Source organism: Sinocyclocheilus grahami, unplaced genomic scaffold (assembly GCF_001515645.1).
Source record: "Sinocyclocheilus grahami isolate Dianchi unplaced genomic scaffold, SAMN03320097.WGS_v1.1 scaffold283.1, whole genome shotgun sequence".
In the NCBI taxonomy this organism is placed as follows: domain Eukaryota; kingdom Metazoa; phylum Chordata; class Actinopteri; order Cypriniformes; family Cyprinidae; genus Sinocyclocheilus; species Sinocyclocheilus grahami.
The window spans coordinates 1,040,133-1,051,620 of NW_015505462.1; the positions used below are offsets into that span (position 1 = coordinate 1,040,133).

Below are 11,488 nucleotides of genomic sequence, written 5' to 3' on the forward strand. Positions count from 1 at the left end.
ACAGGGTTGTAAAATGATAGAAAACTTAAATGTTACAGCTGTTTTGGGTTATGACAGTAAACTTACCCTGGTACAGCTCTACTGTTGGAGTCAGTGACCACATCTACTGTGGGACACACTTCATAGACATTGCCCCCATCTATTTTGGTACGCACTGCTCAGGCAATGCCACCATCTGCTTTGGGACGCCCTGCAGAGGCAATGTCCTCATCTACTTTGTGCCGCGCTGCACAGGCAATGTCCCTATCTGCTGCTGCACTCATGACAGAGTCAATGCCCTCGTCTTCCTTGGGACTCCACAGGAATTGTCTACATCTACTTTGAGACTCACTGCACAGGCAACATCCCAATCTGCTTTGAGACTCACAATAGAGTTAATGTCCTCATCTACTGTGAGACTCACTGCAGAGTCAATACCCTCATTTGCTAAGGGACCCACTGCACAGACAATGCCATTATGTGCTGTGGGGTTCACTGCAGAGTCAAAGTTGCCATCTGCTGACAAACGCATCGGAGAGTCAGTGTTGTCACCTGCTGATGAACGCGCTGGCTTCAGGTTGGAGGACTTCTTGCACCTCTGGAAGACCTAAAATGCAGATAAAAACTAATATTATGATGAATAAAACCCATATTTGAAGGTTTCTTCATTTAGCACGTTTTACTTGGTATCTTGAAAAACACAATCGTTTCCTTAGTAGACCCATGATTGCACAGCTGTACCTATAATACTGTAGTACAGTTAACATTGTACTTTGCTATCCGACTACTTCAAACCTAAAAAATGAGCAAGTGAGATTTGAGTATTTTTTATAATCTCACACGCGCGTCACATAATTCTATTTGTGACGTCACCGGGGCTTATGCATAAGTGGAAACAAAACATTTTTACGTCTTTTGTGGTCCTTCGGAATGATAACAATTATATGTTTAGTTCTAGGTGAGTGAAATGTCATTCGCATCTAGGCCGCAGAGAGGCAATAATGAGCTATTGCACAACTTTTCATGGAAAAGCAAAATAAAAAAAGGTCGTAAAACGAGCAGGCTTGTAAAAGAGTTGTTATATATATATATAAAAAAAAAAAAAATCAAAAACAATTAAGCGATACAGAGGGGAAAATTAAACAGCCGTGGTCGAATATTTTGTTAGAATTGAATACACGAGAAAGAAAATATTCTTTAATGAATGTATCTCATTATAATGGTCGGCTGATGGCGCAACGCACATGATCATTATCATTGTCTTAAAAAGGTCCTTGAACAGGACCGTTAAGATATTACAAATAAATACAGTATACTTACAGAATTACATACAATAATGTAGGCTACACTTATCGATTTGTTTATTCTTGATGTGAGTTTTTAATGATTTATGGTTAGTTTAATTATTGAACGCAAATAGGTTAACAATTCTCATCTCTTCTGAGAGTGCACACACACAATTTTGTTCTGGAAGAATTTCTCTTTGTTTTTCTTTATTATACAAAAGTGTTTTATTTGGTCATCACAATTTTGACAAAGTTAAGGACCGGACCAATATCACTTTTATTTTTAACACATAATTTTTCTAACAAATTATTATTTTTTTACACTAATGTATATGTCAGGGTGCTGAGGCCTATTTGTTTTTTTTTTTGTTTTTGTAAGGAACTTAAATCGTGCCTGGACACTCCAAAGCCCTTAAAACTGTCTCACTGTGTAATTTTTATGATATTTTCTTGATTTTGTAACCTGTAAATGAATTTTCAATTGTACTTACTTTGGAACTGGTTTTGTAGGCTATAACCTTAGTTATAATAAAAAATAAATAAATAATAAATAGGTTAACCAGGGAAAATCAAATGTATAGGCTTTTATATTAATATAATATCACTATAAATCATTGCATTAATATAACATCAGTTAAACTACAAAGCTGTCACGGAGGTATAGGCCAAATTTCAAACTGTTACTGTTATTTATTTTTAAAGTAAGCTAAGTGCACTAGGATAAAAGTAGCCTATGTGACAGTTGTTACAGCTCCAGCTTTATTTTGTTCACTCCTTGTTGATATATTGCAACTTCCATGCACTATTAGAGAATCAGCGAACAAGTGAGCGATTTCTGGCACTGCAACAGAGTCGACAGCAAGAGTGCTGCAGTCGACCCCGACTTTAGGGCTATTCAGATTCGAGGAATCGACTCTTTTCAACCTATTAGTAAACAACCTATTAGGTGACGGTGTGAGAGCTTCCACTCATTAAAGTTCCACTATACTATCCGTTGTAATGTAGCATATGAATGTGTAATAATCCTGGCTTGTAATTTTATAACGTGCAGAAAAAATAAAAACTCTATCACGCATGTTTTATTACTGCTGGGATATTTTTATTGTGTGCTGTAAACAGATCAGAGGAAATGAGACACCATGTGACCGCAGTCAAATGTGAGAAATGAAGTGAAATAAAGCTCAGATGTCATTAACTGTGAAAGAAAGTTTACCTAGACCAACTCTAATCTTGTCATATTGTTTTTAATTGTAAAAACTCCATACCTAATGCAATATTAAATATTACATATAAATAAATCGAGATGACTACATCAAAAGACTAAACAACGTTTTGAAAGGTAACACAGTGACAGTAAATCATTTTCCTGAATACTGGAACACTCTGACAGATAATTTCATTGATATTTTATGAGATTAGCTGACAATGGAATAAGTCACATCACATACATATTGCAGACATCAGTGAAAGTGCTTTGATAAATACAAACCCTGCTTTCCATTAATAAAAATTATTGTTTTCAGACTATTAATGCAATCATGAACGTTATATCAAAAGATAAATATTTTATTATAAGCTGTTTGCTCTTGCCATCTTTTCTTTTTGATCTACTCTTTTCAAGGCACTTTCAATAGGCATACATATGTTTTTTTTTTTCAATAGGCCAATTATTATTTTTTGCCTTAATGCCAAAATGCCGAAAATTATTTGAGAGTTCCTCTGTTTGGAAAACTATCTCATTTAAGTATAGCCTCACTGTAACCAATAACTCTTCTGTCTTAATAATTCACACATATTTGCATTCCTGGTAAATTGATCATAATATAAGGAATATCTTAAATCACCTCATAGAATTTAATGTTATTTATTTCACATAAACTTTTCTGTAGTCATTTATTGCTAATAAATTTAATAAATCTTAGTAAAATCATCACACACAATACATAATACATGATATGTTTTTTTTCTTTTTATTTCTTTATTTACAATGAATTGTTTTGCAATGATCTCTATTAAGATATGTTTAAGTGCTTTATTGCTTTTTGGCTCAAATAAAGTGTTTGATTGGAGTGTTTTGAATTACAGAACACAAAAACCTAAATCAAAACTATTTTTCTTAAAATATGAACCTTATCAGTGTGCAAAACTATCCAGTACTATCTTGTAAATGCCACAACGTTATTTCAGTAGTCCTTTCATCTTCCATTCACTAAATATATCAACACCCTTTTATTCAGGATTATCTGATCCACCCTATAAAAATATACATGCACTTACAACAGTTTCAATGAAACCAGATTGATACAGATTCACTCCAACACACAAGTATACTCATACACTCACAAGCATGCACACCCCTTGCATCCATATCTCACATCTTAAGGCTAGTTCACACTCCCAGCTTCTTTTCCTCCGAGGTGGTCCTTTAATCCAACCTACACGGCCAGATCACCTGGTCTGTCTCGGTTACTACTAGTACCACTGGTCTTGCTAAGCCGGCGCTTGTCTCTGAAGTAGCCTGGTTGGGGGGATGGCGTGGAGGGGGCGCTGGGTGTCATCTCACCTGGGACTCGAGTCTCAGGACTCTCGTAGCTCATCTGCAGGAAGTCCACAGGCGGCTCCAGATCATCGTGGCTGTGGTGATGCCGCTCAGTGGCCATGTTGACAGAGTTCTGCTGGTGGGCCAGGCGGTTGGTGAAGGGCTGGCAGGTTTGGTGGATGTGATGAAGATGGTGGTGATGCAGATGCGGGGGTGATGTTGGACCTTGGCTTGATGCTAGGCACTGGTTGAAATCTGGGGGTGGGGTGCAGGTTTGGGAGGGATGTGCTGTTTCACGCAGTTCCATTGGAATACTCGTCTTGCCAGGCTGGGCTACAGAAACAACTTTAACGGTTTTGCTTTTGACATCACTGGCATTTTTGTCAGCGTATTTTCGAAGGCTTTGCTTGCACTGTTTCCATCCAAGGTGGTACAGTTCTAACACACTGAGGAGCAGTGAAACAGCTGCCACTGCCAGCATAAACACAATGAAGACGTTTTTCTCAGTTGGACGGGACATGTAACAATTCACACGGTTGGGACAAGGTGACATGTTACAAGGATACAGAGCATTCAGGAAGATTCCATACAACATGTACTGGATAACAACGAAGGTCACTTCCATGACCAAGCGGATCACAATACTCAGGACGTATGTCTGCAGCAGTGCCCCCTTTAGGCGGATATTTGTCTTTGGATATTTTAATTTCTCTTTCTGTTCCAAATACTCCTGCTCTCCTTTGCCCTCCTCACCCTTCTCCTCCTGCTCCTTCCATTTCCGCTTCTCCTCCATGCGGACAGTGTGCATGGCATGGCCCATGTAGATGAGCGATGGTGTTGATACGAAGACAATCTGCAGCACCCAGTAGCGGATATGGGCAATGGGGAAAGCTCGGTCATAACAGACGTTGGTGCAACCGGGTTGTAGTGTGTCACACATGAAGTCGGACTGCTCGTCGCCCCACGATGACTCCGCCGCCGTGCCCAGCACCAGGATACGGAAGATGAACAGCACGGTCAACCACACCTTCCCCACTATTGTGGAGTGCTCCTGCACCTCCTCCAGAAAATTACCCAAGAGACTCCAGTCCCCCATCACTCCACGCCAACACTATTGATGCAGAGGGAGCAAAAAAGAAAAAAAGAGATTGGCATTGAGACATTTTTTCAATACCAATGAAATGCATACCACTGAAAAATAGCAATGCAAATACCACTGAAAAAAGTTTTGTGAAAAACTGTTTATTCCCTCTAGGAAATGTATTTATTTATTTTTCTTTGTTAAAAAAGGTTTATACATGGTTATTTTGTTCATATATTTGTTATTCAATAAATGTAAAAAAAGTCTCTACATAATCAATCACGTGAGAGGTAACCATCCAAGCCAATCAGCTTTTAGAATAATTGTAAACACATCACATAACAGTTACACATTACATTTAGCATGTACCTAGCTTTTTCTGCAGCAGTTTATTTCTGCTACAAAAGACGTGATACTGCCTGTTACAGGTCACTGAAAGTACTGCATCTTCTGCGTTTTGCCCTTACTCACCCAAACTTGTCAACAAGGCTACTTTATGTGAATGCCAGTTCCTTAGCAAGTATTTGTGAATCACAGCTGTTTTATATATGAGATGAGGACATGACTGCAGCCGGCAATGAGGCCCAAACCAGCACATCCACTGCAAGAAGGCTTTGGCTTTTTAATTTTACTTAACATTATTTTATTTATCCATTATACTGAAGAGACCTTTTTTGTTTTTGCAATTTTGAGGTGTTCCGTTTTATTTTGGTTTTAGAAAATAAGTGTGATTGCTCTCCTGACAAATCAACTCCTTCTTGTTTTTGTTTCATGCTCTCTGTGCCTTGCCCTGGACTTTTATGTCACTTCCTGTCTCCCGTGGTGTTTGTAGTCAGTTTGTAGTCCGTTTGTTCATTGGTTCCCCTTGATTAGTCTCCCCAGGTGTGTCTTATCTTGTTCAGCTTGTTAGCCCCATGTGTATATATAGCCCTAGTTGTTCTTTAGTTCCTTGTGAGTTGTTGAATGTGATGGTTGTCTGTTTGCCAGTCATTCTGTTCTTTGTTCCCTTTGGTTTTTGGCTTATTGTTTGTTCTAGTTTTTCTATTAAATACCAGTACATAGATCCTTGCCTCTGCCTGTTTTCTGCAGCTTCTCCTCAACGTTAGTTTTTGACTGGCGTGTCTCTTTGACTAGTGCATCTTTGAGCCTATATTTAGTATAAGTAACATACTTAAGTACTGTTAAAATTACTTAAGTAAAATACTGTAAGACTTTTACTCAAGTTGTTTTGGAATTGGTGACTTGTGACGTGTAGTGGAGTAATTTTCACTGTAAGGTATCTGTACTTTTACTCAAGTATGGTTTTTAGGTACTCTTTACACCTCTGACACTGTCCAGTGTTGCTTCCCAAAATAACATCAGTGAGCACTGCCTCATTTCCGTAAATGCCAGTCCAGCCACTTTAATCTCCCCTTAAATAAATCACTCTAAATTCCAGTCATTTTATAAAGCATCTTGTTTATCTCTAAAATAAGTAGTTAATTCTAAATGAAATTGATACAATTTATCTTACAGCTTAAAAGTTGTAAAAAGACTGAAAGTGTGTTATGTGTCTTTTCACACTCATTAATCTTTTCTTAGGGTCTCCACGTGCCTGTTTTAGTTGCTTTCTTCAGCACCAGTTAAGGGTATACTTGGAAAGGGCTTTCGATTTAATGCTATTTACAGGATGTTGTCACTCGAATATCCATTAAATCTCAAATGTTTAATGAAGCACTAACTGCGGCCACACTAGAGAGTTACCTTTAAAGTGTATGTGTGTGTGGGTCTGTGCCTGCCTGTGCCCTCACACCCATCTTGTACCAAACCCTGTTTTGCTGTACCGGTCTTGCTAATCTCCTGCAGAATGACCAAATATGGACAGACAGTTTGCAAACTTTGCATAGAGGCCCTCCTACTTTTTGAGCAGATGTAAAATAATAAAAATATCTGATCTACATTTAGTATTTATAGTGAGAGCTAATCCAAAGACAATAAAAAGTGGGAACTAATGAAATAACTGGACTGTATATAAAGAAGCCTATTTTATTGTACTAACTTTAATGCATTTTGTACTTTTAACTACCTTAAATTTTTTTTCTGTATGCAAAATATAATTTTTAAAAAATTATTTTCTTTTGATTTTGGGAAATATGAACCTGGAAGTTTATATTCCATTGTAATTTTTATGTTAAATTGAACCAAAATGTACTTGTATTTAACATGATAAATTTCCTGTGCATATCCAGCTCTAAAAACTACTTAAAGAAAAGTGCAGTGAGCAGTTGACTAAACAATGAAATCTTATGATGTCTCAAATTTAATTATGAAATTTATCAGAAGCAAAGACGAAATTAAATAAGCTGTCTTAACTCTATGTGCAGCAAAGCACAGGCTTTATGAATAATACTTTCTTCTGACATATTAAGCGCTAGTAGCACTAACTTACAGAATGAGTTATATATATATATATATATATATATATATATATATATATATATATATAACACTTCACAAAGGTGCCAGGCACTGTTGGCAAGCGATGGCATGCTGGTTTTTCTCACAGTGATCATGTCGCTGTGGGCACACTGCCTCTCACACCATAAGAGGCACTGCAATGCCCACGCATGAGACTGACCCCTTAACTCTGAACAAATATTTATTTAAGCCCTTTCCCCTCAACCTGATGTCAGGGACTTCCAGAATCGGCATGACACCACAGACTATAATCACATCTTTGTCCCAATATAACCAGAAGTGTAAACTAGGCAAGACACAAAGACAAACACTGTGGTTTATATAGTTCTGCTTATAAGTTTATCCCTCGCAGAATCTGCATGATGTTTATAATTTTTTTCAAGTAAGAGGGATCATAAAAATTGTGTAAATGAATGAAGCTATTGCCACAGAAATTTACAGTTTAAAAGTTTAATTGACAGTTTAAAAGTTTAATTTACAGTTTAAAAGTTTGGAGTCAACAATATTTTTGTTGTTGGTATTGAAAAATTAATACTTTAATTCAGCAAGGACACATGATACTGCTTAAAAGGGACAGTAAAATAATTTATAAGGTTACAAGAGATTTCTATTTCAAAGACATGCTGTTCTTTTAAGGGGTCATATGATGTTGCTAAAAAGAACATTATTTCACACACGACAGGCTAGAGTGAGCGGAGGCCGGAGGCCTAGAGTGAGCGAAGGGCCGGCTTAACCCTTTCGCACGTGAGTTTAAAATATTCTAGCTGAGTCCCCAGCGTGAGTTTTTTTTTTTGGCGACCGTCATTTTAGAATGTATCGCCTTTTTTTTCCCTGGCGACACATCATGCTTGTCATGTGACACAACGCAGCCACAATAGATCTGTGTGACACATGGATCGCTTTTATTTAGTTTTTCCTATTTTATTCTAAATATTCACAAACATGCTCACTATATTATGAAATATCTGATATTCCGATTCTGAAATATGTGCAAGTAAATCTATTTGGTAGTTTAAACACTTTTATATCGACCGTGTTAGTTGTTCTATACCGGGTAATTGGCGCCGCCATGTTAGTTTGCGCTGAATCCGAGCTGTGGGATTTACAACACGCAAATTCATCCTCTACTTCCGAAACTTGTTAAAGTAGGTCTCCAGTAAAATGGGAGAAGAGCAGAGTAAACTTTATAGTTACCTACACAATCTGTATATGATATCAATAAAAACATGTCGTCAGATTATATTTGTAAGGATCATTATTGTCGTTTCCATAGACATCAGCGTGCATTTTACAAACTGTAAATGTATGGTTTTGCTAGTACTTATGTGTATTTAAATGTCTGAAACCTAAAATAAGTATTATATGGTTGAAAACAATGAATATTTGTGATAATATGACAAGCGCTCAGCGTTTCCGATCTGGCTCCGCGCCAGCCCGGAGTGCGAAAGCGGATTTAAATTCAGCAGTTGGTGACGTGACGCACTGAAAGTTCGAAAGTTCTAGGTGTGATCGTACGCTTCAGGGACCAGCCAAGACTGATCACACCGGTGTGATCGTATGCGTTAAAGGTTTAAAGGTTTAATTTTCACCACACGTCATCAATTCTAAAGTCGGCCATATTGGTGGCACTGGACGTATACAATGCCGTTGAACCGAACGTAACTTGCAAATCTGGCTGATTATTACTGCTGAAAAGGGTAAATTATTGTCATGTTTTGGGCTGTACTAATCGGTCGGACCGGGAAAAACATATGGAGTACTATAGACTGCCAAACGTTATAACTTTTTGCAGTCTTTGATTTGGGACACAGCTTATTTTCACCATCACTTAAATAAATTGAAATTCTTCTTTATTCTTTTTTTGCCATTTTAATGGTGGATAGCAGACCAAAGTAAAAGGTCTGTGTCTACCATCTTGTAGACTTGAGAGTGAAGTGCTGGATGGTGCACAAAAGAGTAATTTTTTGTTTGTTTGTTTGTTTTACAATCACTTAATCTTGAGATTGTTTTTCTGGATTGGAGCACTTTTCGGAATCAGAATGGGTAACACTTTATTTCGATAGTCCACTTTAGACATTTTATTAACAGTAAGTAACTTTGCAACTACATGTCAACTAGCAGTTAGTAGTGTATTAGTAGACTGTCTGCTTAATATCTTCTAACACTTTCAACGTATTCTAACCCTAAACCTACCCTGTCTACTCTGAGAGTTAGTAGACATGTAGATGCAAATTAATGAGAATTAAGTGACATGTAGTTACAAAGTTACTTATAGTTAGTAGAATGTCTAAAGTGAGCCACAATAGATCTGTGTGACACATGGATCGCTTTTATTTAGTTTTTCCTATTTTATTCTAAATATTCACAAACATGCTCACTATATTATGAAATATCTGATATTCCGATTCTGAAATATGTGCAAGTAAATCTATTTGGTAGTTTAAACACTTTTATATCGACCGTGTTAGTTGTTCTATACCGGGTAATTGGCATTTACAACACGCAAATTCATCTCCTCCCGAAACACGTTAAAGTAGGTCTCCGGTAAACTGGGAGAAGAGCGGAGTAAACTTTATAGTTACCTACACAATCTGTATATGATATCAATAAAAACATGTCGTCAGATTATATTAGTAAGGATCATTGTTGCCATTTCCATAGACATCAGCGTGTATTTTGCAAACTGTAAATGTATGGTTTTGCTAGTACTTATGTGTATTTAAATGTCTGAAACCTAAAATAAGCATTATATGGTTGAAAACACTGAATATTTGTGATAATATGACAGGCACTCAGCGCGTCCGATCTGGCTCTGCGCCAGGCAAAACGCTAAAGTGGATTTAAATTCAGCAGTTGATGACGTGATGCACTGAAAGTTCTAATCACACCGGTGTGATCGTACGCTTCAGGGACCAGCCAAGACTGATCACACCGGTGTGATCGTATGCGTTAAAGGTTTAAGTGAGCGGCAGCGGGCAGGCTTACGGCAACCACATGTGACGACTCCGGGCTGGACTCCGCTTCGTCCATGGTGAAAGCCGATCCGGTGATCCACAGCGCAAAGTTGATGTATTCCCTCAGCAACCAGCACGGATCAGCTCCAGGCATGACGGAGCATATATCGTCCTCTTTTGGAAGGCCAAACAAAGTAGTTTTGCTTTCACAACAAAACACACAGCGCCTTCACGACATGGCAGCACGCAACAACAATACTACATCGAGAATAAAAGTTACGCCTTCTTTCTTTGCGTGAACATTTAAGCGGCGTTATGCAAATCTTCCCACATCATGATGTAGACATGTGGGGGCGTGTTAGAACGAGCCGTTTTAGGTAGGCGTGGTTGACTCTTAACTTTTATAAAGGATATCTCTTTGGATTTGAGACTTTAGTCTTTTTGCAACTTTACAGATCTTCTTTATGCACCAAGAGCTTGTAACACTCCAAAGTGAAAGGAAAATTTCAATCGCATCATATGACCCCTTTAAATTTTCTATTCATCACAGAAGCCTGAAAAGCAACACAACTGTTTTCAACATTAATAATAAGAAATATTTCTTGAGCAAAAAATCAGTATAATGGAATAAGAATTCGAAATAATGATTTCTGAAGAATCACATGACACTGAATACTTGAGTAATGGCTGCTGAAAACTCAGCTTTCCATCACAGAAATAAATGACATTTTAAAATATATTAAAACAGAAAACTGTTATTTTAAATTGTTGTAATATTTCACAATATTACGGTTTTACAATTAATTAATTGTAATTAATTAATTGCAAAAACATAAAAAAACGTGCTAACTCCAACCTTTTAAATAGTTTAGCATATAGTACACAAGACAAAGTAAGTAAATTTACACAAAGTATCAACCCCTGGCTCTTAATATTACTGTTGCTTCCTTAAGCATTAATAACTGTAGTCTTTTGTCTTATAGGATAGTGTTTATGTAAATTAAATTAATAGAATATTTTGTAAATATATGTAAGCATCTGTTATGCTGGTTTTTAGCATGGTAATATATATATATATATATATATATTGTGTGTGTGTGTGTGTGTATATATATATATATATACTCACACACACACACACAAACACACACACACACACACACACACACACACACACACACATATATATATA

The 11,488-nt window shown here is 37.1% G+C and overlaps 1 protein-coding gene across 1 annotated transcript in view; it reads right to left on the reverse strand.

Moving 5' to 3' along the window:
• Positions 1-3,621: 3,621 nt before the first annotated feature.
• LOC107600426 (gap junction alpha-5 protein-like) overlaps positions 3,622-11,488 on the reverse strand; it is a 9,294-nt gene continuing 1,427 nt past the window's right edge. The window contains exon 2 of the mRNA XM_016292321.1: positions 3,622-4,915. Coding sequence (XP_016147807.1) covers positions 3,701-4,900 — 1,200 coding nt within the window. The 5' untranslated portion in view covers positions 4,901-4,915 and the 3' untranslated portion in view covers positions 3,622-3,700. The remainder of the gene's footprint in view (positions 4,916-11,488) is intronic.